Source organism: Apodemus sylvaticus, chromosome 16 (genome assembly GCF_947179515.1).
Source record: "Apodemus sylvaticus chromosome 16, mApoSyl1.1, whole genome shotgun sequence".
In the NCBI taxonomy this organism is placed as follows: domain Eukaryota; kingdom Metazoa; phylum Chordata; class Mammalia; order Rodentia; family Muridae; genus Apodemus; species Apodemus sylvaticus.
In genome coordinates this window covers 4,029,810-4,056,963 of record NC_067487.1, presented here as the reverse complement: position 1 = coordinate 4,056,963, position 27,154 = coordinate 4,029,810, and the positions used below count along the sequence as shown (strand labels likewise).

Below are 27,154 nucleotides of genomic sequence, written 5' to 3'. Positions count from 1 at the left end.
GCTGAGATCTGTTTGGATGAACTGATTTTAAAATGGTGGAATGTCTCAAGATTTTGTCATTCTGCTTCCATGGCTCTCTTCCCACAAGGCACCTGCACTGTAATTCTTGGGCAAGCCCATGTTTTTCTTTCCATGCTTAGATCCTTGGCAATTTGGAGTCTTTCTGGGATTGAGCATGGACACTGAGCAGGAAGTAATGGCTCAGATATATCTTTTTCTAAGTTCCCGTACAATTGTCCCAAGAAAACTACTATTCGAGAATTCATCTTTCCCCATCTTCACCATATTTCAAACTATTGAACTTTATTAGCACAATCTGAACAAGGGTAGAACTCCTGAGAGCTCAGGTGTTCTGACATCACACAGAGAACCATCAGCTCTCTTAGAACGCAAGCTACTGAGTCCATGGCTAATGCAAATAACCCGCAAGTGAGCACAGGGAACAATGGCTAAATACTGGGACATTCTGAACAAACCCAAGCTGCACTCATTGTATGTGATTTGTGATGAATTCCTGGAAAAGTCAACAAAATAGTGAAATCATTAGAAATGATGAGTCTCTGTATGCAGGCTAGTACTCATCTCAGGCTTCTCTGTGCCTGGCAAATCTTGTGAAAGTGTCATGAGACCAATCCCACTTATGTCTTTTAGGCAATCCAACACATTCCCCGGACAATCCCTGAAAGCCCCTTAAGGAGTTTCTATTTTCCTCAGCAGACCTTCAGTGTGGCCTAGCCTGGGGTGCAGACGCCTGCCAGTTGTCTTCACCAGTAAGCAGTAGACTCAGAGCTGCCTTGGTCTTTGGCTGACTATGCTCATAGGTTCACGAGCTGTCTTGTGTCTGAACTGCAATCGATTTTCTTTTCATTATGAAGTGCCAGGTCAACCACTCTGTTCATGGAAGCCTGCCTGATAAAACCAATGAGGGCTTTTGTAACTAAGATAGAAATGCAGAGAAAGTCAAGGGGAAAGGATGCCTCTAATGTGTCATCATCCACACCGTGAGGATGAAAACCGGGATGTACAAGAAGAGTGAGGTGATTCACCAAGGAAACAAGAATGGAAACTTTTTTTCTTTTGTAAATAGGAAAACACGCATAGTACATCTCACCTGAAATGTGCATGTGTTTCTCACCTAAGCAATCTCCCAGCACTCTGTGGGCACTAACTGGGTATCTTACCTTTTAATCCACTTCTGACATCAAAGACCTGATTCAGTATAGAACCTACAGGATAAGGGCTCAGCATCATAAAAATCCCTACTTCACCTTCCAGTCACAAGGAGATTCACATTTCTACCCACACTGACAACAACTTTACTTCCCCCAACACTGGATTCAATAGCTTCCTAGGGTAGCTCAAAGAATTCAAGATCTTTTTCCTAGATGTTCTGATTTACTACCAGGAATACACTTGAACAGATAGTTGCAGATGTCCATTGGCTGTGTCAAGGATGCAATGCCAGGGCAACTGAACATCTACATGGGTAAGGAATGTAGATCTCCTCCACCATTTTTATTGCTGTTACTTAAATAATTGTGTCCTCTCAAGTGTAAGCCAGACAATATCCATGGGTTTTAGGTACTTTTCTTGCTATTATAAAAAATACCCCAAGAAAGCAACTTAAAGGAGAAAGAGTTGACTCTAGTTCAAGTATCTAGACCATCATAACGTGAAGTCCTGGTAACAGATAATTATGGCTGCTGGTCAAGCTACATTTGCAGTCAGAAAGCAGGGGGAGATGAATACCATGTTCAGCTTACATTTTTCTTTTAATAAAGTCAAGACCCCAAGGCCAAGGAATGGTGCCATCCTCATTTAGAGTAGATCATCCTGATTCAACTAACCTAATGAAGATGACCACCTTAAAGGGATGCCTTAAATATCTAGAGTAAATACTCCTTTCTTGGCTCAGTTTCCTCATCTATATAGTATGACTTTTCGATCCCAACTTGGGAACCATGCATGAACTGACTGAGTTACTGTGGGAACCAGTTTCAGCAAGAGGTTGTCACATATACTTATCTTTCTTTACCCACCTGACATTAATTCTTGATGGGTTCCACCGGTGTGCCTTGTAATGAGGTGTTCTCTCTGATGTGCCTGACTGGTTAGGTGCCTGCATCTGCATCTATATCTTAGGAACCCAGTATCTTCTGTATTTGTGGTAACTTTTCTTGACTCAGGAAGGGCTCTGTGCCCTAGCACTAGGTCTTGAGGTAGTAGATTCAGAGCTGTCATTATTGCACTTGTCAAGGGGGCAATTACAGAGACAGCCAGGGACGATCCAGTGCTTAGCAAAGGCATCGACTTGGAGCTTGAAGGCCTGATGAGACAACAGAGCCAGCTTCATGTCTGCCACAGAAAGAGCCATTTCCATGAGCTTGTTGGCTGTCAGAAGCTGTTTAGCTCCCCATGAGCTCTAGAGAATATAATCTATTATTTGCTCAAAACCAGATTTCTTGAGGTAACTATAAACCCCAGACTTGAATCACACTGACAGCTCTGTGGGAGGCTGGCCTGGCTGTGTGTACAATAATGACAGGGCTGTGTTTTACAGCTGACACTGGCAACCCCATTGATTTTCCTTCAGAAGAATTGGACCATCAATGAGGGTAATGACCCTAGAGGACCAGCAATGTCCGCACTACATCAGTTTGAATCTGTGGAATCAAGAAATCCAAATGTTTAGAAGCCTGCCTCTACTGCCCACCACCTTCACCCTCCCCCTCTAACTCTAGTGCCCCACAACCCAATTAAGAGGATAGAAGCTTCTGCCCTATAGCATGGGAAGTGATCAGCCCCAGGACTATGCAGAGCACAGAGAGGAGTCCTGAGCCACAAACAGAAGACTAAAATTAAACATGACCGAATGCACCTGTCAGTCTGCAGTCTGAAATGCAAGCCCTGGGTGAACAAGAAGCAGGGGTTTCATGCCTTCCTCATCCAAATAGCTGACATTTGGTTCCAGTCCTGAGTCAGTGGAGCCAAATCAGGATGTATCCACCATGCCCTACAACCTCTTCTCTCGTATCTTTTCTCCCTTACTCAAGACTGAAGGGACAGTGCATCATGGCAAAGCCATTCCTGCTCCCTTTGTGTTCTGACCATTCCCCAGGATTTTTGCAAAGGGACAAAGTGTCTTGAATTTGCACTTCCCCCGTCATTCTGAATTATCACTGTGGCATTGCCAGAGTTCACACTGAACACAAACAAAAAGGTTCAGGTAATTTTTTTTCTGAACATGTTTCCTGGAATGTTCTAAGGGACCTCAAGTAATACTATTGATAAAAGAATTAAAAGTTATTGTATCACCCGCTAACATGGATATAGCACACACTCACATATACATATGTGTATGTGAGTGGAGAGAGGGAGGGAGAGGGATATGATTGCTGAGAAGTTATCCTCTGCAAGAGCAGTACATGCTCTCACATAACCACAATATGAAGGATCTTCTCTGTGCGAATGTAAGAAATAAATCATGTGATTCAGTTTCAAGATGAGGTACACTTAGAGCCAATCAAAGAACCACAAATAAGCAGGAGGCCTCAGCTGCCTTCTAAAGCTGCCGGTTTTTATCTGCTTGTCTGAATGCTCCCAGTTCATCTGTGGGTTGAAATGTCTCAGGCAATGTATTGCATGACTGAGACCACATATCAGAAAAGGAGGAAACTTGAGGCACAGGAGATACATCAGATATGGCTTTGGGTCCTGAACCAACAGAATGAGGAACTTGGCGAAGGGACAATAATAGATACTGCACCATTATACCTCCATGAAGAACTCAATGAGAAATACTGGGGTAATAAAAATGTGATTAAGAATATAAAAAACACTGCTTTGCATGAAATCTCTGCATGCCAGTCATTTTGTCTGGGCTGATCTCTGACTTCTACAGAACCAAATATAAATCTGTCTCAATTTTATTACTTTGACTCTCCCGTACTCCTTTTAAAATATTTATTTTCTCTCTTCCCCTGCCCCCCCCCGTGTGTGTATGTGTGTGTGAGTGTGTGTGTGTGTGTGTGTATGTACATTGTCTGTGTTCATGAAACTAGAGTCAGAGATGGAAATGGGGATTATCCCTAATGTCTGAACAGACACAGCTACCTAGACTTCAATTATACTTAGTTGTCCAGGGTGTCCAAGACTGGATGGGCTATGAGGGCAGGAGTCCAGCAAATGTAGAACACTGGTTTCTGGGATTTGAAGTTTCTGCCCTGTGAAGAATGTTGACAAACTGTAAATTCAAGGGGCCCTGCTGGAACTGGTGCTTGACAAAGGGTGCAAACTTAGAATGCTGTCACATGCTGACCTAGCTCAGAAGCCAAGCTTCAGCTGGAGTTCCCTCCTGTGCAAGACCCAAAAGGGGGAGGGTGTGAAAACACTTGTCCAGACCCCAAGAGGGATCCACAATAGCAAATCTCTCAGGAAATCTGTGAAGTTGTATAGGTTCTTTCTTGGTGAGACCCCAAATGGCAAATGCCCCACTCTTGAAGCCAGCAAGGATGGCAGCACAAATGGAGAGTGACCAAGGTGCTACCAAGCCCATTTCAGCTATAAAAATAGACCCGGAACCTGACAAAAAATTAGGCATTTGAGGAATAGTGGGAATTCCCAGAGCTCCTGCATCTTAGCATTTGTAGATGCCAAGAGCCTCACCCCACCAGTCTACTAAAGATCATCGGTTCATCTACAGGCTGATGAGAATAGGAAGGGTAACCTATGAGCAAGATAATTTTGCAAAGAGCTTGAAGGCTTCATGTTCATTTGGCTTACATCACTGAGATCAACTGGAGGGAAGGGCAGAGACATAGGACTGTCAAATGTCACTGCAAAGTTGACAAAAATCATAGGAATAAGTGGCTCTGAAGAGGAAATTCATTTAACAAAGGTGCAGAGGTATAATGAGTCTCAGATGGATCCAATGATTCTACTCCAGTCCCATAGGAGTTTGTGACCAAGTACTAACCTCGACCCCACCTGTTTGGATGAAGCCAGTTTCCCTGTGATTCCCCTCAAGTCCTGTGTTAGCAAGTTTGGTGTCAGTCTAACACAAATTAGAGTCTTTTGGGAAGAGGGGACCTCAACTGAGAAATGTCCCTACCAGATAAGCCTGTGTGAAAGTCTATGGTACATCTTCTTGATTGATGACTAATGTGGCAGTGCCACCCCTGGGCTGTTGATTCTGGGTGCAATGGAAAAACAAGCTGAGCAAGCCATGGGAGTAAGCTAGTAAGCAGCACTCTTCCATGGCTTCTGCCTCAGAACCTTCCTTGATATCCTTCTGTGATGTGGAAGTATTAGCATAATAAACTCTTTCCTCTCCAAATTTCTTTCAGTCATGGTGTTCATCACAGCAAAAGAAGCCCTAAGGGACCCTCATGCCGAAACAGGTGCTCCATTTCTGAAACCTTCAATTTAATAGCACCATTTTTACAAAATGCCCCATCACACTTCTGACTGCATGTATGAGAAACATAAGAATACCATACAGAGCATGCCTATGGGAACACTGAGCTCCAAAACATCAGTGGGTAGTTTGTGAAGCCACCATAGAGTAGGGAACTGGTCACGACTGAAAAGCACAAATAGCCAACGAGCTTCTGCAAACAGGAAAAATCATTTTTTCCACTTCTCCCTTGATCTCTGCTGACCACCTTCCTGGGCTGTCACAGCACTGGCCACTTCACTCTAGAAATTGTGCGTACCCTAAACCAAGAAATATTTAAGAAGATTAAAATGAAGCCCAGAAGAACCAATCCCTGATACTCTGTTATGCTTGCAGACAGGAGCCTAGCATAATTGTCCTCTTAAGAGGCTCTACCCAGCAGCTGACTGAAACAGATACAGAAACCCACAGCCAAATATTAGACAGAGCTCAGGGAGTTTTGTGGAAGAGTTGGAGTAAGAATTGAGGAACCTGGAGGGGACAGGAATCCACAAGAAGACCAACAGAGTCAACGAACCTGGACCCTTGGGGGCGGGGGGGGGGCTCCCAAAGACTGAACCACCAACCAAAGAGCATACATGAACTGTACCTACACCCCACACTCCACCCCAACACATATGTAGCAGATGTGCAATTTGGTCTTCATTCAAGTTCCCCTACAAATGGACCAGGTGCCGTTCCTGTGTTTGCCTACCTGTGGATCCCATTCCCCTAACTGGGCTGCCTCGTCTGGCCTCAGTGGGAGAGGATGTGGGCAGTTCTGCAGTGACTTGATGTGCCAGGAGTGGGTTCCTACCCAGTGGGGCCTCCCCTTCTCAGAGAAGGGAAGAGGGGGTAGGGAAGAGAGTGGGGGCTGGCATCAGGATGTAAAGTGAATAGATAATTAATGGACCCAGAAGGTTTTGAGTGGCCTCCCCGCTTCTCAGATGAGGAGAGAGGGTAGCGGGGAGGGGATGAGAGAATAGGGGGTGACATCGGGATGTAAAGTGAATAAATAATGAGCCCAGATGGTTTTATCTGAATGGGTAATGGGTGTGTAAGTCCGGAAAAAGGTCTCCTTGAGACATAACGTACCTCTGCATATGTTAGACAGGACCAACATTTATATTACCCCAAAGGAACTCATTCTTCTGGAAAAAGGGGAAACTGACCTGTAAAGTCTTTTTGAACTTTTCTGGCCATTTTTAACTACATGTTATCAAGACAGTAAAATTGCTGTTTTCACACCCGAGAAAACAGTAATTTTCCCTGAGTCTCCACCGTGTTTTCCTAACTTTTGGACGCTACCCTAGACTTTGAAGAGCTAGCATTATGGTCCCCGCTATCATCCTGGGGCGGCGCCGCCAACCTGCAGTAAGGCTGCAGAGAACCCAGAATAAGAAGAGCAACGAGCATAAAAAACTTTCAAAGAACCGGGAGCCACCAAGGTGGGTGGCCACCGGGGCTCCCTGAGGCATGCCGGGAGTATGGCGCAAGAGGCTGACGTCACGCACGCGCGCGTCCTGCGGTCGTGAGTGCGTGGCGGAGCGTCTGGCTCCCAGAGGGCTGCGCGCGCCCACTTCCGCCGGTGGCTCGGTTCCCGGAAGTAGCGCCCGCCTGATCCGGCGAATCCCGCGGCGCCGGGTGTGGGTATCGGGAGCATGCGGGGCGGCCGGCGGCCCGCGCGAGGCGCGTTGGTTTCCCCGCGGCGGCGGCGGCGGCGCGTGGCGGCTCTCCCGTGAGCGGCGGGCGGCGGCGCTCGGCCCGCAGGTTGCGGCGCCATGTGGAGCGGCCGCAGCTCTTTTACCAGCTTGGTGGTGGGCGTGTTCGTGGTGTACGTGGTGCATACCTGCTGGGTCATGTACGGTATCGTCTATACCCGTCCGTGCTCGGGTGACGCCAACTGCATCCAGCCCTATTTGGCCCTGCGGCCCAAGCTTCAGGTGAGCGTCGGGGAGCGCTAAGAAGGCGCCTCCCGGCGGGGTGCTACCACCTCTACTGACACTGGTCAGAGATGGGTTGCGGGCTACCAGCGTTGCCCCTTAATCACTGATGTCACTGTCCAATGTTGTGATTTGGTGGTAGTGAGAGCTGGAGTTGGGACTTCTCTCTTCTCTGCTGCACTCTTGTTACCACTTGGTGCCCTGCTCTGCCCCAATTATAACTGAGATCGAGTTGCCCTACACGTGTTTCCTAACGGGACCCCAGTGGAAGTTACCAGGAGATCTCCAGCCATATGCGAATCAGGCTCCTAGCTCTGCCCTCTCGTCACCTATGTCACTTCCTGGTTCTAGTGGGAATTCTGGACAGGTCAGCTCTACAGTTAGGTTGTTCACAGCAGTGTCACACAAGGCCATTTTGCCCAAGCTCACCCTCTGAGAGATAGCCCTCAGATTGCTACCCTCTCACAATAGTTACTACATGTTTTCTATAAGGACCTTTTGGCTATTCATTCTTGCTCACTCTTTCCAGCTGAGTGTTTACACCACAACACGGTCCAGCCTTGGTGCAGAGAACAATGTGGACCTGGTCTTGAACGTGGAAGACTTTGATGTGGAGTCCAAATTTGAAAGGTGTGGATGTGGGACAGATTGCCAAAGATGGGTTCCAGGATGTCATGGATAGAATTGTGTATAAGAGTGAGAACATCATATAGAAGCACTCCTGTCTAGGGCCTTTGTAAACAGTCAAGCTGAAAGTAACAGGTGTTGAGTTTGTCACTTAAAAAGTAGCTTTTACTGCCATCTGATGCCAGTGTGGTTTACCACAGCCCATGTAGTCTCTCCCAAGGAGTGATACCTAGTAGTAGTAGTTCATCTGTTACTTATAAGTACATGACCTTTGACATTAGAATATAGATCTCAATGCTCAACTATGTACAGTAACTTTTGAGAATTAACATGGTTTAGCATTTGACATATGATTTTAACTTGTAAAAATTCAAATAAAATTTGTAAAATTGCTTATCAAATCAGGGTCCTGTACAGCCCCACAGGTATCAAGCTCACTAGCCAACCAGTCTTCAGCTCCTACCCAGTGCATCACTGTCCAGTCCTATTAGCCTGTGGCCCTGGGATCGTTATTAACTACTTGAAATGGAGGTTGGATGTCCGCCATTCACTAGTTGTATAGGGGTAAATTCTGCCTCCTGTTCATTGACCTGTGCCAGAATAGATAGTGAAACATTCATTTTGGAGCCTGGAAGAAGTTGAAGACGTATGAGTGGTCCTGGAACAGCCCGTCCTGAGCTCCACTTCTGTTTGCACTTGCCAGAAACACCACAGTGGAGCAATGTAGAGTCAGGTGCATTCTGTGTATTCATGACTGTAGAGTCAGCACCTGTGTATTCAGAGTCCTCTCAGTTCCCGGGTGGAGACATCTTTTTTGAGAAGCTTTAGAGAAATCCACACCCTGTGTGCTTCTGTAGCAATTCCCACAGTACTTTTTAAAGCAAGTTAGTCCCTTCTGAGGCTCTAACGGAGGTAGGGAGTGCTACGACTTTCATAGTCCTTGGGACACAGTAGTGTTCTGACATCAGTAAAGTCACAGGCAGGTGGGTTTCATTTTTAGCAGTACTGAACTAAAATTAGGTTGTGTAAATCTAAAGAGATGATAAGCTGACGTGTGTATAAACAATGTAAGACAGGATAGTGGTGCACACCTTTAATCCCAGCTTCTTGGGAAGCTGGAGCAGTAAGAACTTGAGTTTGAGGACTGTCTGAACTACATAATAAGCATGGAACCTAACGTATGCATGTTTAAAATGACTCTTCTGTTTTAGGACAGTTAATGTTTCTGTACCAAAGAAAACAAGAAACAATGGGACACTGTACGCATATATTTTCCTACATCATGCTGGGATTCTGCCCTGGCAAGATGGGAAACAGGTACACGTGGTCAGTACACTGACTACCTACATGATTCCCAAACCAGAAGAAATTAACTTGCTCACTGGGGAGACTGCTACACAGGTAAAGGTTTGTTTTGTTTTGTTTTAATTTTTTTTATTGGATATATTTTTTATTTACATTTCAAATGATTTCCCCTTTTCTAGACCCCCACTCCCTGAAAGTCCCATCAGCCCCCTTCCTTCCCCCTGTTTTCCTACCCAACCCTTCCCACTTCCCTGTTCTGGTTTTGCCCTATACTGCTTCACTGAGTCTTTCCAGAACAAGGGGCCACTCCTCCGTTCTTCTTGTACCTCATTTGATGTATGGATTATGTTTTGGGTATTCCAGTTTTCTAGGTTAATATCCACTTATTAGTGAGTACATACCATGATTCATCTTTTGAGTCTGGGTTACCTCAGTATGATGTTCTCCAGCTCCATCCATTTGCCTAAGAATTTCATGAATTCATTGTTTCTAATGGCTGAATAGTACTCCATTGTGTATATATACCACATTTTTTGCATCCACTCTTCTGTTGAGGGATACCTGGGTTCTTTCCAGCTTCTGGCAATTATAAATAGGGCTGCTATGAACATAGTGGAACATGTATCCTTATTACATGCTGGTGAATCTTCTGGGTATATGCCCAGGAGTGGTATAGCAAGATCTTCTGGAAGTGAGGTGCCCACTTTTCTGAGGAACCACCAGACTGATTTCCAGAGTGGTTGTACCAATTTGCAACCCCACCAGCAGTGGAAGAGTGTTCCTCTTTCTCCACATCCTTGCCAACACCTGCTGTCTCCTGAATTTTTAATCTTAGCCATTTTGACTGGTGTAAGGTGAAATCTCAGGGTTGTTTTGATTTGCATTTCCCTAATGACTAATGAAGTTGAGCATTTTTTAAGATGCTTCTCCGCCATCCGACATTCTTCAGGTGAAAATTCTTTGTTTAACTCTGCACTCCATTTTTTAATAGGGTTTGGTTTTCTGGAGTCTAACTTCTTGAGTTCTTTATATATATTGAATATTAGCCCTCTATCTGATGTAGGGTTGGTGAAGATCTTTTCCCAATTTGTTGGTTGCCGATTTGTCCTTTTGATGGTGTCCTTTGCCTTACAGAAACTTTGTAATTTTATTTGTCTATTCTTGATCTTAGAGCATACGCTATTGGTGATCTGTTCAGAAACTTTCCCGCTGTACCGATGTCCTCAAGGGTCTTCCCCAGTTTCTTTTCTATTAGCTTCAGGGTGTCTGGCTTTATGTGGAGGTCCTTGATCCATTTGGAGTTGAGCTTAGTACAAGGAGACAAGGATGGATCAATTCCCATTCTTCTGCATGCTGACCTCCAGTTGAACCAGCACCATTTGTTGAAAAGGCTATCTTTTTTCCATTGGATGTTTTCAGCCTCTTTGTCGAGGATCAAGTGGCCCTAGGTGTGTGGGTTCATTTCTGGATCTTCAATCCTGTTCCATTGATCCGCCTGCTTTTCACTGTACCAGTACCATGCAGTTTTTGACACTATTGCTCTGTAGTATTGCTTGAGGTCAGGGATACTGATACCTCCAGAATTTCTTTTATTGTTGAGAATATTTTTAGCTATTCTGGGTTTTTTGTTATTCCAGATGAATTTGAGGATTGCTCTTTCTAACTCAGTGAAGAATTGAGTTGGGATTTTGATGGGTATTGTGTTGAATCTGTATATTGCTTTTGGCAAAATGGCCATTTTAACTATATTAATCCTGCCGATCCATGAGCATGGGAGGTTTTTCCATTTTTTGAGGTCTTCTTCCATTTCCTTCTTCAGAGTCTTAAAGTTCTTGTCATACAGATCTTTCACATGTTTGGTAAGAGTCACCCCAAGGTACTTTATACTGTTTGTGGCTATTGTGAAGGGGGTCATTTCCCTAATTTCTTTCTCAGCCTGCTTATCCTTTGAGTATAGGAAGGCTACTAATTTGCTTGAGTTGATTTTATAACCTGCCACTTTACTGAAGTTGTTTATCAGCTGTAGGAGTTCTCTAGTGGAGTTTTTTGGGTCACTTAGGTAGACTATCATATCTGCAAATAATGATAGTTTGACTTCTTCCTTTCCAATTTGTATCCCTTTGACCTCATGTTGTCTTACTTGCCCGAGCTAGTACCTCAAGTACAATATTGAAAAGATAAGGAGAAAGGGGGCAGCCCTGTCTAGTCCCTGATTTTAGTGGGATTGCTTCAAGTTTCTCTCCATTTAGTTTGATGCTGGCTACCGGTTTGCTGTATATTGCTTTTACTATGTTTAGGTATGGGCCTTGAATTCCTGTTCTTTCCAAGACTTTAAGCATGAAAGGATGCTGAATTTTTTCAAATGCTTTTTCAGCATCCAATGAAATGACCATGTGGTTTTTTTCTTTGAGTTTGTTTATGTAGTGGATTGCATTGACGGATTTCCGTATATTGAACCACAGGTAAGGGTTTTAACAGATCACTGCAGCAGGCTTGTGTCTCGTCAGAGTTTGTGTACATGTCTTATAATGGCAGCTTAAAGGAAGCTTGAAGGAATTTGAATTTATTATCTTTCATTTGAATTGTATCCCGTGGATTTGTAGATAAAGTACATCAGGTTAGTGATGAGTGATGATTCATAGCCCTCTAGCAGACTCCCTCTCTGGCTCAAGGCCTTCTGCATCTTTGAATGAGTGTGCATGCCTTCTTGGAAGGGCAGTTATTTTTCAGAGTTCACCTGAACTTTCAGGTGAAAGTCATCATGTAGACACAGGCACATGCATGTACACACACATAGTGTATGACTGCATGTCTGGGTATTTATGCTTGTAATTCAAAATTATAGGAAGGGTATAGATAAGTGCTATTTATATTTTGTTCACTTATAGAAAACTATATACAAAGGAAATTTTACTGACAAAAGGGTTGTTCAGCCAAGCAAAATTGCTCATTCCTGATACCCTAGTACTTGAGGCTGAGACAGGAAGGTTGCCATGGGTTCCAGACCAGTCTGAACTATAGAGTAAGACTGTTGTAGACAAGGGGATCATTCATGGGCCCATGGCAGAAAACAGATCTTCACTGTCTGGGTCTGTATTGAGTAGAAGCTAAGACAAGTCCCAAAATAAGAATAATGGCAACTTTGCAAAAAGCAGCCATAGTCTAGGGGTGGGAGCATATTTTAAAATCCTCTTCCTATTTGTGGTCCTCCACTGTCTTCTTGAGGTCAGGTGAAGGGGGCTTCATGGTGGTAGTGTTGGAAGAAGGCTGGTATCTTGATTATGATGGGTATGGAGCTTCTGGAACCATTAAACAAAGGTTGTGGCAGTTGTTGCTGGAGACGTGAAGTGCTGTGTGAGAGCTGTTATTCAGGAGGAAATAGGGTAGTGCTGTTTCCTAGCTGAGTTATCCAGGTTTGATTTGCCCAGAGTTTTCTCCCTGGCTCTAGTTTTATCTAGAACAGATGCCTGATCCTGTGCTTCTCTTTCCAAGACTGCACTGTACTCACACCTGCTTTAGTATTGTCTCTTGGTAGTCTTTACCCAGCCGACAGGGATACAGGCCTCCTGTTAGATCCCCAGTTCCTGATCCCTCAGTGCTAGCTTCCTCATGGTCTCATAGAACCAGGGTGGGAAGAAGTAGAATATGCTCTGAGACTGATAGCCCAAGGTTGCTAGAACAGCTAAGTAGGTCTCCTTTCCCACTTTTGCCAGTCTAGGGAACCAGTGGCTTCTCAGATGGAGGCCAAGACCACCCTGTTGCCACAGGCTGGTCTCAGGTAGTATAGCCTCAATTTCTATCCTATAGCAGCAGATAGAAGCAGAGAAGAAGCCATCGAATGCCCTAGATGAACCTGTCTCTCACTGGCGACCGAGGCTGACCCTGAATGTGATGGTGGATGACTTTGTCTTTGATGGTTCCTCCCTGCCTGCAGATGTGCATCGGTACATGAAGATGTAAGTGTCAAATGGAACTCAGGGAGGGAAGCTACTCTTAGAACTGATGACAAAGCAGGCATCAGTTTGGTGAGCCCAAATAAAGTATGTCACACCTGAGTTCTGGACCCTGCCTGTGTTATGAGCTACTCTGCCACAGAACCCATTCAGCTCTTTGCTTAACCATTTGGAGGTTGTGATCAAGGTGGCTGACAAGACTGAGAGAAAGTGAAATTCCAGCTGATACATCTTGCTCTTTAGTCTAGGAAAGTGTCCCACCTGCACTGAAACAAAAAACATAAGTTAGCTGTGACTCCTGTATACTCTTTGGCTTTGCCCTGACCTCATGCTACCTGGGCCATGAAATGCAGGGTTTTGTAGCTGGATTCACTTAAAGATTTCATCTCTAGGTTGTGTAACCTAAATATTGCCTGCCATCCTTAGTTATGTGTACCTGTGATGGTGCTCAGGAAGCCCAGTGCCGAGATCCGTCAGTATGCCCTCATGGTGTCACAAGGCTTCTGAGAGTGGCTAGCTGAGAGTCACTTCTATTCACAACAGATGATTTCTCTGGCATTGTCAAAGATTTCATATTTTCTTTTGTAAGATTTAAATCTTTATGTGTATGTGGTGCTAGGGAATCAAATCAGGACACTGTACCTGTTAAACAAGAACTCCTACCACTGAGCTAAATCCTCAACCCTAATTTTTTATATATATATAAATTCTGATTTGTGTACATGCTCCAAATTTTAAGCATTTGGTGCAGAAAGGGCCAGCACTGACCTTGTCTCCATCCTTCCTCTTAGGTAGCCTGCTACAGTGTATGGGTAGCTTCCTTCTAGACCACCCTGTGTCGTAGCTAGTGCCCTACCATTCACTTAGAGGGAGGTGTGTGGGTCTTATTACTTGTGGCTGTAACTGTTGTCATGGGATGCTACCATTTCTTGCTTCTGTTTGGAAAGTTCTAAGATTCCAGTAGCCAAGATGCAGCCAACAATGATACTGGGTAGGATACTCCTAGTTTCTCAATGTATTTAGTGACCCAAGGGGTTAAATCTGACACTGATTGTAGGTTGTTGTGCTTCAAACCCCCAGGATTCAGCTTGGGAAGACAGTGCACTACCTCCCCATCCTGTTCATTGACCAGCTGAGCAACCGGGTGAAAGACCTGATGGTGAGCCATGCTCTTAGTGCCTTGCTCTGGATATAGCACAAAGCTTCCTTCAGAATGGAGTGATGCCCCTTAGCACATGTTGAGCTCACATAGAGGTCTCAGTACCTGGTTGGGCTCTAGTTCTTGTGGTAACTGCTTGTGGGGTCTCCTTCTGGTGATAGACTCTTGGGGTATTCATCAGGATCTTAGGTGGTAGTCCCACAGAGTTCCACAAGAAAGGCCTGCATACCTGCTCCTGGTATGTGAGGCTTGTGAGGCTTCATAGTTTCTTGCACAGCTTCTTGTCCTTAGGGATAGTTCTGCTGTGGGACCAGAGATTCATACCTGAACCAAGCCTGGGAGGGAGCCACAACTCTTAGTATAGCCATAAGCAATGTCAATATCCTGTGGAGGTGAAATGACTACTGATGCTCTTGTTATAGGCAATAAAGATGCTATTTTCCCAAAGAGAATAAGGGTATTTTGAGAGTAACAGAAATGTGGCTGAATTATAAGGAGATTAACAGTGGTTAACACCGCATCAAGTACCAGCGAAATATCTCGTTTGTTGTCATAGTTGCTGCCAGGAGCTGTGTCAGTGTTCTTTACAGTGGAATAAGTTGCGATAGGAAAGAAGAGCTTTGACTGGGGTCACAAGTGAGCAGAGATTATAAGTGAGCACCTCTGTGCCTCTCCCACTGTCATTTGTTAGTGTTCCCTAACAGCCAGCCTAGATCTCCTCTTGAACAGAATCAAGGCTTAGAGAGCAGGGAGCTTACCATAGGCTTCCCCTCAGAACCTGCGTGGGTTTATTCTGGCTGTGGTTCAGTATGACAAGCCCCACAGTTCCTAATACAGGGTCTTCTACTTTCCTTGGGTGTCACCTGCACCTGGAAGACCTGGTTAGGGATAGTGCAGTCTGTAATAAGGAGGTCTGATTGACCCATTCCCCCGTTCTCTGACTTGGTTTCTCCTTGTTTAAAGCTCATGACACTGGGTTCTGTGAAATGTACAAGCTGTACTTCATAAACCTGGGGATGTCTATAAACATACTACAAGACCTAATAATGCTGACTTCTTGTAAGCAATTGGGAAATTGTGTCCAATGACTATATTTTTGTGCTAGGTATCCATATGTAGATAGAGTCAGAGGCTATAGGCCAACGTCTGCAGACTGTGTACTCTAGTGGTCCTTCTTGTTGGATCCGTTACACGCTACAGTACCTTTGACAAACCCTACTTAGACAAAGGCGTGAGCTTGTAGGCAACTAGCATTACCTACATGCTTGCTCCTTTGGTGCCTATTTTTGTATCTTTTGCTTTGTCTCATGTGAGCCATTTCTCAGGAATGTTGTCTTTAGGGGACAACTTAGTCTGCTAGAGTGGTCCAGCCAACAAGCTGTCTGATGGGATCTTACAAAGTCATCCCTGGGACAAGTCTGGCCACTTAGGGTACGTTCAGAAGCCTCTGCTGCCTGCAGGCTTCTGTGTTGTGAAGAGCCCCAGCACCTAGCTACCAAGTCCTAAGCCTGGTGGCTGCTTAACCCTGACACATTTCAGGTCGCTAGCTCCATTGTGAGTGACCATCATGCCTTTGACACCAACAGTGGTCGTGGCAGGAGGTTGGGGCAGGAAGATTAGATGGATGATATGTGTCAGCTTATGACATGTCCTGCACCATCAGCATGACCACATTTCACACCTCAGTCTCCCATTCTTCTAGGACAGGGCCATGGCACCTCAGCCAGTCTTACCTTCCCTTGGCTCAGCTAGTAAGCTGACTAGTTTCTAGCCAATGCTAGTTGTGAGGGCTTGTGCAGTTTGAAAAATGCTGGAAACACATGGAACAGGGTACACCTTAGAACAATGAGCTCATAGTTAGAAGTAATACATTAGAATGTCGCTGGTGAAAAGATGAGTGCTCAGAGATGTCAGTGGGTGGTTCAGATTGGAGATAGTAGCTGGCAGACAGAGCTCCTATCCTGTGGAAAAGGCACCGTCTGAATATGAACAAGCTTAGGAAGAAGAATGACCTTGCATCAGACTTTGAACCCTGCAAGGCCCACTGGGGCTGCATGGAGCTGCACAAGGTTATGCAGGGACCTATCAATGTTTATTGGGATCTGGTGCATGGCTGCAGGGTGTTGCACTGAGTTCTGGCCATGTTTGATAGCCCTCCCTCACCTATGGATTTCTTGGTGGCAGGTGATAAACCGATCTACCACTGAGCTGCCACTCACTGTGTCCTACGACAAGATCTCATTGGGGCGGCTGCGCTTCTGGATCCACATGCAGGATGCCGTGTACTCCCTGCAGCAGTTCGGTGGGTGGACCCAGGGCCCTAGTCCAGGGTGGAATGGGGTGTTTGTTGAATCCAAGCGATGCTATAGCTGCTTGTTCAATAGCTGACACCAACCCACACTGCTGTACTTCCTTCTAGGGGTCATTTGTGGGGTCACCATTGGCCTTGTGGTCAAGAAGCTTGCATTGATGCAGCTCCTTTTATCCCTTAAAATGTGACTGTAGGAGTTAGCTGAAATCGGCTTTATTCAGAACACAGTATTTTAAGTGCTACAATTTCTGTTGACTTTTACTCCAGACAAGATGTATGTTTTCTACAGTCAGAAGAATATTCGTGACATTAGATAAGACTAAAATGGCTCTTCTTGAATTATAATGTGTTTTCTTTACAGGGTTTTCAGAAAAAGATGCAGATGAATTGAAGGGAATTTTCGTAGACACCAACTTATATCTCTTAGCATTGACCTTCTTTGTTGCAGCCTTTCACGTGAGCTGTCCCCTGGGTTCTTGTCACAGGGAATGGGGACAGACATTGGGGTGGTTCATTGGGCACTGGCACATATAGTTGGGGTCAGTTGACCTAGTTCCTGAGTTCTGCACAGCTCTGGCCCCAGTTGTTCCTTGTCCAGGTGCCGGTTCCTCTAGAACTGTGTTACCCAGCTAGGAAAGTGAGCAGTTCTACCTGTGTGTATCGTGTGTCACGTATAGTACACAGAGGAACTAAAGAGCTCTCTGACACTGTGCTGGATACAGTCAGGGTGCAAAGTAGGGAGGCATGGGATATAGTGGACCTTCTGGGTACTAGTTACTGCAAAGCAAATGTAAATTTATAAGCCCACTTTCTACAAGGGTGACTGTAAGAGTTCACACAGTGAGAAACTGGACTGTTAGAAGTAATGGGTGAGACCTAGGTTGGGGTTAGCCACACCCCAAGAAATACTCTCCCTGGGATTTGAGTCAAAGATGTATGTTTGAAAATGCCCCACTAATGTCTCCCTCCAAGTTCCACAATTCTGGCCTTTGAAATGTGTAGTGGTGGGTTCAGTAGACAGTGAACATGTCTTGCTAAACCTGAGGTTTGGGCCTAGTGTACTTGTAGACTGCCTGCTCAGTCAGTGAAACTGCTATATGTGACTAGACTGCAAGCTGCTGTCCTGTCTGTTCTTTACAGCTTCTTTTTGATTTCCTGGCATTTAAAAGTGACATCAGTTTCTGGAAGAAAAAGAAGAGCATGATTGGAATGTCTACCAAAGCAGGTAGGGCCCAGGAACAGTCTACCTGCCCAGGGGCTCCGTGTGAAGTATGCAACTCTTGCCTGTTCCTCAACAGACCTGGATTTTGTGCTTGGCTGTGAGATGCCTCTTAAGTTGGGCAGCATAAGCCCAGGTCCTGTCTCAGTAGTCTCAGCAGTTAGTAAGCATCTCCAAATCCCACTGAGACTTTAGGCCATGGGGCACAGGCCTTCTATATGAGGGTATGGAGTTGGGCTGCCTATGGAGGCACAAAGTGCATGATCCTGTTGGTCAGCTTGGTTGCTCATAGATTCCAATATAGCACCAGACCTTCTGTCGGCCAGCTCCCTCCTGCTTGATAGGGCTCTGGCTGCAGGTTTAGAGTCCGTTTTCAGAATAAATCACCAATACTTGGAGCAGTGTCCTCATCAGTGAGACCTGACTTTGCAGAATCATTTCACTGAATAAGATCCAATATAATGGCTTTGCTGTATAAAGGAAGGGGCAGTGGCTAGTAGGTAGAGTTGTCATGATGGTAGCAGGCTTTGAGGTAAGTATAGGTACAAGTGTAAGGAATAGAATTTAGAGACTTCTCCAGCAAGAGCTGGATTTGATTGGCAGGATCTGGCACAGAGAGTGTAAAACACAAGACTTCCAGGGAAGCTGTTCAGTGTCTCATCAGGCAGCCATGGAGAAGCTTCCTGCTGAATCTAGTAAACTGTAGTCCTGACCTACTAGTCCATCCTGTGAGCAAAAGTACAGCTTTATAAAAGAAACAAACCCTAGAATGGTACAAAACGAGAATATAGAGTATGGAAGCACTCAGCCTGGGCAGCTAACCAGTATCTGTGCTTATTAGTGTCTCAGCTGTCACTTAGATCTGGTACTTGCCTAGACCATGCCCTCTATCCTCTGCTCCACTCTGGCTTCTGGTAATTAAAGTGCTTTGAAGACTTGCAGGGTTGTCTACTATCCCTTTTGTCTCCCCTGGTGCTAGGCATAAAACCCAGGGACTCTACGTTCTTAGGTACAGGCTCTGCTGCTAGGCTCCACCTCCAGTAGAGCTGTTTGTGGCCAACTGGAGAGAGGGGAAGGGGAGAGGAGGGGAGCCAGGTTTACAGGTGGTTAGAGGTGTGTGCAAGGGGTAGATGCAATTTGCCCTTACCTCCTTGTGTGTTCATGTCCCCAGTGCTCTGGCGTTGCTTCAGCACTGTGGTCATCTTTCTCTTCCTGCTGGATGAACAGACAAGCCTGCTGGTGCTGATCCCTGCAGGTGTTGGGGCTGCCATTGAGGTGAGTCCTAGGAACTATGCTGGGTCAGAAGGACTGGGGTTTCTGTGAACTTCAACACTTGGGCAGCTGTTCTGAGTCCTGAAACAGGCTGCTATCTGAGGACCTGCACACCTCGAGAAACAGGTTTAGAGAGGCAGCTGCTGGGTAAGGAGGTATCTAAGGGTACATCTTAGAACAGTAGATTGTGTTAGACCTGTATTAACAAGTTTGATAAGCTCTAAGTGAAACAGAAGGATGATATGACACTGAAGAAGCTCCTGGTTTGATAGGAAGTTGGAATGGAACAGTCATGTGGACAGTAGTTAATGCCAGTTGACACCTTGTGACCCTGTGTTCCTGTGAGGTGCTTGTAGAAAGGAACCATAGGGGCCCAGTCTGGAAGGAAGCCACCACGTGGGCCAGATCCAGAGGTCTAGTTCTCAGAGTTGGTTCTGTTGAGTACCTTCCCCTGTAAATGACTGTTAAGAAATGGGTTTCACAGTAAGGTGCCTGTCACAGTGACAGCATGAAAATCCATCTCAGGCAATGTTCTAGACCTGACCTTAGTAAATGTTGCTGGCACAAGGTTATAGCAAGGACATTGAGGAAGCCATGGATCCTAGTGAGTCTAGGGAAAGACTTGGGGCCCAGGATGAAGACTGGCTAGATTTAGGGTAAGTGTGAGTACTGGTTTCCTTGTGTTTTACCAGTGACTGCACATTCCACCTAGTTGACAGCCATGAGTGTATGTGGTGCAGAGCCTTCCCAGTCCACAGATGGCCATGAGAGATGGAGGGAAGAGAATCAGTGACGACTAATGGGCCCATGGCTGAGGGTACTAGTCTTCCTTATCCAGCATCTCACAATTAAATGTACATTTCCTTGTCTCTCTTCAGCTTTGGAAAGTGAAGAAGGCATTGAAAATGACACTGGCATGGAGGGGGTTGAGACCTGTGTTTCAGGTGAGACCTCTAGTGACTACTCCAAATACAGCTTTTCCTGAGCACACTGGCCAGGCCGTCATGTTGTAGTCCCCTTCAAGTTAGTGCTGAACTTTGTGAAGATACTTTATCCTGTCTTTGCTGCCTGGTTCAGGGCTTCCCAGCACATGGGCACATGCATGCCAGAGTGCCCCACGGAATGGGGAGGGTCCTTACACAGGTAGGCTTTGCAGTTCTTAACTGTAGGACTTCACTCATCCAGCTCCTATCAACTTTTTGATCAGTTGCTAATTCTTTTTTCACCTGATTTATCAGAAGACTGGACTGACTCTGGGCCATTGTGATGGTGGAACAGGGGCAGGAGTGGCCTGTGCCTAGGCCAGAGGCTGGTACAGCCAGTATTGGCACTGAGGGTAGTGCAGTGGGCCTATACTGTTTATTGCTCCGGTGCCAGCTTTGCTGTGGTGATAGTTCTGAGTCAACTGACATTATATTAATCTTAAAACAGTTTGGCACCCATAGTGAATCTGAGAGGAAGACTGAGAAGTATGATGCTCAGGTAAGCAATTGGGGACCCCATGACACCATAAGGTACTGGGTTCTTGTAATTTGGGGGAATCTGTCCTGGGAATGCAATGGAACCAGCCTGAATAGCAGTCCCAAGAATGAACATGTGGGTGTACCCTCTTCCCAGGGAAGAAATGAGCTCCCAGGCCACTGGTTCCCAGTTTGTCACTTGGACAATTCCTGCTACCTAGGAGATCGTGTCTACTAGCCAGCTGGCTTCTTTATGCATTCATACAGAGGCCACAGAAAGCCTTCTAGCACCTCGACCCTAGTAGCTTTCCACTGCTGCTAGGGAATGGGACATGTTGGATTTGATAGGATGTCTCCGTGCAGGATGGTTTTAGTGTTTCAGCTCAAAGCTCAGATATTTGCAATTTAGATTTTAGTGAGATGATAACAAATACCAAGCCAGAGTAAATACAGGGCCTGTGGTGCAGGTGCAGCCTGGGTCTATGACTTGCAGGCTTCCTTGGTTTCTCCTGGCTGAGTCTGCCACTCTGATGCAGGCAGCATATCTGATGCATCACAGTCACTGCGCCCATGGTATACATTCAAGGGTCTTGCTTTGGGGCCTTGGCAGAATTCCATGGCCATTAGACACAATTGTGCTATTACCTGAAATGTTATTGGGGTCCCACCTTTTTTGCTTGCTCTCATCATAAGTTAGATGATGCATCTGCTGAGGTGTTTGGTGGTTGGGGTGTTTAACTGGAAGCTGCCTTTCCTCACAGGCCATGAAGTACTTGTCTTATCTGCTCTACCCTCTCTGTGTCGGGGGCGCTGTTTACTCACTCCTGAATATCAAGTATAAGAGGTGGGTGCTGCAGAGTTCACACCCTCAAGTCTTCTCATCTGAAAGCCTAGTTTGGTTTTTGAACACAGGGCATCTGCACCTGGTAACCCACCCCCACCCCCAACTCTTGGGCTTCCAGGAACTCGGGACTCTTCTCAGACACAGGCCAGGATCAGCTGTTGCTCTGAAAGTCAGTACTAGGCCTTTATCTCCTCTGGGTTGTGAAGAGGACAGGAACCATGGCATGCTCTTATACATCTCAGGAAATCAAAGGCTATAGGGACCACATGGTAGACAGAGGAATACATATCTTCAATCTGGGAAGTGCAAGCTTTCCCCTACTTCGTCACTGACTTTTGAGTACAGAGATTGGGCAGTTTGAAAGATGGGAAAGCTAACACTAGGCTGTGCTATGCTCATTGGTTTCAGCTGGACAAGAAGAATCAGAAGGACTAGAAGACTCGGGACCCTGTGTCAGGTGGAGAGATGTGGGCAATGTGCTTCTGGGGTCAGGCTGATACTAGGATGCGTGAGCAGCATAAGCCAGATAGGACCCCAGGGTTGAATGCTGTGCATAGGTTCATATCTCACTGAAGTACAATGAATGTACAGAATGAAAACTGTTTAGTCAAAGTGGTGTCACCCCACGAGTCTGCTTCCATAGAGAGCTGTCTGCAGGCTGCTGTGGCTGCCCAGATACTCTGGGTTTCAAAATAGTTTTTCAGGAGAGTACTTTTCTATCATTTTAACATTCAGCAACGTTCCCATGGCCTCTCTGAGGGTCACAACTCCTTTTACTTCTATTTCAGTTGGTACTCCTGGCTCATCAACAGCTTTGTGAATGGTGAGTACATGTGTCTCCGTGGTGATAATGTTAACAGTAGGTGCTGCCTTTCCTGTTCCTCTCCATCCCTTATGGAACAAGTTTCTAGGATTAAAGACTAGTGAGTCCCTTACCTTTAGAACGTATACAGTGCCCAGCACTGTGGTACCTGGGCATCAAACAAGCCTGTTCCTGAGCTTGAATAAATACTCCAGTGGATAGTCTGTTTAGTTTCCTAAAAACAGGCAATACTAGCATTCAGATCCCACCTGACATTTCATCCATAGAACTTCTCAGAGTATGTTAAGTTACCGTTTGTGGTCATGCTGGGAGGCTAATCGATGCCCTGCTGCTCTGTGTGTGGGTCACAGCACATGGTCTCTATACTGGGTGTGCCCCATGGCTAAGGGTCACAGTTGTCTTCTCATGCTTTGGGGTGTACCAATGAGCAGTAGTAAGGTCAGGCAGCCTCACAATAAGCAGGTAGTTCTGGATGGCCATGCTTCCAGGGATGAATCCCAGTCTTAATCCTGGCACCTTCCCCAGTGCACCTCTGATGACCCTGGTGCCCAGCATTTGCTTCATCCTGGGGATGAAAGTCAACAGCAATCAGTAAAACATGTGCTGCTTTTCTGATACATCCTTGGCTCTTGATGAGTTTATTAGCCAGCAAGCTGCACTGTGACAAGACCAGCAGATGTCTTTTAGAAGCTGGGTGTCCTAGTGTGCATAGCCCCAGCAGAATGTATGTTTGGTTCTTTTTCATGGATGTTTTCTGTTTGCACAGGTGTCTATGCCTTTGGCTTCCTCTTCATGTTGCCCCAGCTTTTTGTCAATTACAAGGTAAGGCCAAGGAGTCTGTTAAGGCAATACCCCTATCTTCTCTATATTGCCTCTGACTGACCTATGGCATCTTCCTTGTTTCAGATGAAGTCAGTGGCACACCTGCCTTGGAAGGCCTTTACCTACAAGGTAAGCCATGGGCCTATGCCAAGAATAGCTGGAAGACTCTTTGTGGATACATTCATATGAACCCACCTATGTGCACAGAAACACAGTAGTTTTGGCCCTATCCACTTTGTTGAAAAACTAAAACATCTTTTCAGATTCTGAAGAGCCACAAACCATGCAGGATCAAAGTTTTAATAGTCATGACAAGGGAGAATTTTGAGTGAAAGGCTATTTTGGCAACATTGTCAAAATGCAAATATGTTTTGGCTCAGTAATTGAGTGTTTGAAACCAGAGCCCTATGTCTTCCCAACAGTGCCCAGAATCCTTCATAAAGAGGTGGTAAGGCTGAGCCAGTCAGAAGCAGTTTCAGTTCTCTAAGGAGCCAGCCCCAGTGCTGCTCTGTTCATCTTTTCCTAGCTAACTTCTTGACTCCCAGTACAGAAAGCTGCAGATTCTTGTGGGCATGATACACGTGGCCCTAGGAACCTGCTGTCCTGCTGGTGCTGCTCCGTATCTCTGCACTAGATCTTCATTCACTTGGTGTGAACATTACAGTTATAGGTCCCACCATATGCTGAGTGGCAGCTCACTGACTTGGGTTATAAAACATAGGGCTCCAGCTCTGTAGTAGTTTCACTGCTCCATCTTGCTTTGCAGGCTTTTAACACCTTCATTGATGATGTCTTTGCCTTCATCATCACCATGCCCACATCCCACCGGCTGGCCTGTTTCAGAGACGATGTGGTCTTCCTGGTCTACCTTTACCAGCGGTGGTGAGTGTGTACAGGCAGCACCTCCTCAGTGTAGAGCCCTGCACCTGTCTGTCTTTTAGGGGGTGGCTTTTCTCTGTTGCCCAAAATAGGTCCTAGCTGTGCCTTGTGATAACACAGTGCAGGATTGTTCCCTGCACAGTTGTTTTAAAAGTCTAGCAATTAGTCCTTAAGCACAGGTCTCCAGTATGAGGTAGTGGTGGGGTACTGGTCTTCTCTTAGGCTACATTCCCTGCAGGTGAAGATCAGTGGTTCCCTCACCTGAGCCTGGACTGTACTTAGCAGCAGCAGGTAGTAGCAACTAGGGCCTCAGACCAACAGCACAGCCAAGGTACTGGCTCAGCCATGGAAGAGCCTCTAGGACATATACTAAAATGCAAATGCATCCCTGTCCTCCCTTTTCCTCTCTGGGCTGGCATCTGGCCTTTCTCTCAGCCCCAGCCTATGGCTGTGTCTGGGGTAGGGCCAGGTTTGGGAATTTCCTAAAACCAACCTTAAAACTGATAGACGTTCAGACTACCCATTTCCTGACCTCAGTGAGCTTGAGTCTATGTTGAGGAAAAGGCTTCTGTATGGAGTGTTGCTGCCTTGCCTCCCATCCTCCAATAGTTGGCAGTAGAGGTTGCCCACCCTCACCCCCCAATCTCCATATGGTGACAGCTCTTTCCTCTAGCTTCCTAAGCTGTGGCCTTCCTATGCAGGATGAGCCTGTCTTCCCAAAGCTACTTTAGCTGCTTGCAGATGTTCTTGGGCTAGGACTGTTTGTCCATGCACTTATGTGTCTGAGAAGGATGTTGTCATAACACAGTACCACATCCATATGCTGAATGAGGTCTCATTCCTAGGTTTTCATATCCATACCCTGACATACCTGAAAGTAGAAGTAAACTTGTGGGGAACCCTCACTTACCTGGTACAGGGTTTTTCTTAGGAGTACCATATCAAGCCAGCAGGGCCCTTGAAAGTGGTTCCAAGTATTTATGCAGAGACCCAGCCCCAGGGCTTTTGGCAAAAGTGGGCTTGTTTAAAGCTAAGGTCTGGTTGTTTGTGGGGCACTAAGGAGAATTCCAAACAGTGAGCACCGTATCCCTCCTTACCTTGGTGTCTTCATAGAAGCAGGGTATGTTGCTAGAGTGGGAAAGGAAGTCTCAGGATTGAACAGCGTAGCTGCTGCAGGCAAAGCACTTAAAGCCATGGAAGCATCTAGAACTACTGCTTTTGTAACTGTGCCTAGAGCTTTATACATTTCTCCACATGGAGGCCTCTCTAGGTCCCACCCTACTGTAGAGCTGCTGTCCTTCTCTGGTTAGCCTAGCTCTCATTTCCTGACCCTGCAGAATGTGACACATGAGAGAAGGGAGGCAACCCCAGGACCTATGAAGGTTCCAGATGTTGAGGTGGCCCAGATACTGGAGGATGTTTTCAGAAGAGCTATGTTCTCTTGAGGACATAAGGACTTGCCTTGCTAATAGTCATCCATCCCTACCATTGCAGGCTTTACCCTGTGGATAAGAGCAGGGTCAATGAATTTGGAGAGTCTTATGAGGAGCAGCCCAAGCGGAAGCCCCACCCAGACTGAGCATCTCAGCCCAGGCTCCCAGGCGGCACTACACAGCACAGTTGTGCCATGAGTATTCCTGGGGGCTTTGGGAGAATTCCTAGATACCACATCTTCTGCGTTGCCAAATCCCTCTGAGCATTTCTCAGTATCCCTGAGCACCCTCTCTCCTCGTGTTCGGAAGGAACCATAGCACTTAACCATACACCCCACATGCACTTGGGTCTTGGTGATGGTGCCAGTGGGCAGCCACCCAAGGGTAGCTCTCAGTGCATGAGTGTCCCATGGCAGCCAGTGGACACCTGAGCACGCAAGGGTAGGGAGCATGATGGATTTCCACGTCAGCTTGTCCAAGTGCTCCTTATGTGGATTTCACACACAAAGTCGTTCTGTACCGACTCTGGGATCAAATGGCTCTTTTTCCCTTTTGTTTAAAATTTGATTGTTTAAAGCTTAATGTATGTATGTTTCTATTTTAAAATAAATTTCTTTGGCTGTGACATTTTTCTTAACCCCTAATAATATATAAAATATTGCTGATGTTATACGTTAAACCTTTCTCAGAAACCAATGCAAAGGATAGGTTTGTTTCTGCATTGAAAGGAGCAAATGCCCCGTGTATTTCCTAGCTATGGAGCCACAAATGTCCTAGGAGCTCACATTGTCATTTAATGGCTGGTCATAGTTGCCAGCATTCACGTTGGTCATGTTTTTAGGAGAAATGCTGAGGAGAGGAGTAGGTGCAAAGAAGTCATTCCAAAGGTAAGAGGAATGTGTTGAGAACAGTTGAAATATGCTCTGGTAACATGAGCCTTGGCATCCCTGAAGGTTTGTGGGTAGTTGAAAATGGTTTCTTTTGCTCCTCTATAGCATTCTTCTTCCTGCTGATGCCAGGCTCTTCTCTGAGAGTTGGTCACCTGGAAGGCTGCTCTAAGTGGGATACATTCATCCTTATCTGTACCTTCCTGGATGAGATAAGATTCTGGGGGAGTAAACTGAAATCCAAGTCTCAGTATCAGCCTGATTCAGTGATTCAAAAGACAAACAATTGGTTTCAGATAGTCCCTTTAGTATTACCAATTAAAATACTAATGCAAATAGGCAGTCTCAGATATGTATAGTAGGTGACACATCCCCAAGGTTCTTTAAAGGTACCCCTAATACAGATGTGCAAAGCACATGGCATTCAGAGGTTCATTATACCTGGCTCCTGGGGTAGGAGGTAGGCTTGAAGCTGAATTGGAGGTCCTCACCAGGCAGAGCACAAGTCAAAAGCAGTGGGATTTGTTAGGGTATATAAGGATGGGTAGCCCGGGCAACTGCCTGGACCTGTGCCTGTGATAGCATATCCAGTTCTGAGCACTGAGGGAATAGAGGTCTCTACACACCAGTATTAGAATATTCTCCTTCCCCAAGGAACAGTGACAGCCCTGACTCCAGCAGCTGCTTCAGCATGGTAACCTCTGAAAGACACAACCATGGAAGAACTCTGGAATGCTACATAAAGTCAGTTTACACTCCATGGCTTAGAACACGTGTAAGATG

General features: G+C 45.8%; 1 protein-coding gene across 4 annotated transcripts; it reads left to right on the top strand.

The window, feature by feature from the left end:
* The first annotated feature begins 7,006 nt into the window (after window positions 1–7,006).
* Window positions 7,007–26,109, top strand: Clptm1l (CLPTM1 like). Of its 4 annotated transcripts, none has more exons than XM_052159597.1 (17): window positions 7,007–7,377; window positions 7,907–8,007; window positions 9,216–9,405; window positions 13,120–13,265; window positions 14,343–14,421; window positions 16,606–16,723; window positions 17,094–17,188; window positions 17,873–17,957; window positions 19,123–19,226; window positions 20,102–20,167; window positions 20,655–20,705; window positions 21,445–21,527; window positions 22,316–22,350; window positions 23,117–23,172; window positions 23,257–23,301; window positions 23,939–24,054; window positions 25,546–26,109. In XM_052159597.1, the coding sequence occupies exons 1-17, from the start codon at window positions 7,216–7,218 to the stop codon at window positions 25,628–25,630; spliced, it is 1,617 nt and encodes a 538-aa protein (XP_052015557.1). In that variant the 5' UTR covers window positions 7,007–7,215; the 3' UTR covers window positions 25,631–26,109. The 4 variants fall into 4 exon arrangements, with proteins under 4 accessions (XP_052015557.1, XP_052015556.1, XP_052015555.1 ...); XM_052159596.1 differs by having other exon boundaries at window positions 13,117–13,265; XM_052159595.1 differs by having other exon boundaries at window positions 9,216–9,411.
* The last annotated feature ends 1,045 nt before the right edge of the window (window positions 26,110–27,154 follow it).

Excerpts from the sequence above, each read along its gene's own strand:
- Clptm1l (XM_052159594.1), top strand. The coding sequence starts at position 7,216 with ATGTGGAGCGGCCGCAGCTCTTTTACCAGCTTGGTGGTGGGCGTGTTC. Across the intron at positions 7,378-7,906 it reads CCCTGCGGCCCAAGCTTCAG|CTGAGTGTTTACACCACAAC; the intron begins GTGAGCGTCGGG and ends CACTCTTTCCAG. Across the intron at positions 17,189-17,872 it reads TCTTTGTTGCAGCCTTTCAC|CTTCTTTTTGATTTCCTGGC; the intron begins GTGAGCTGTCCC and ends TGTTCTTTACAG.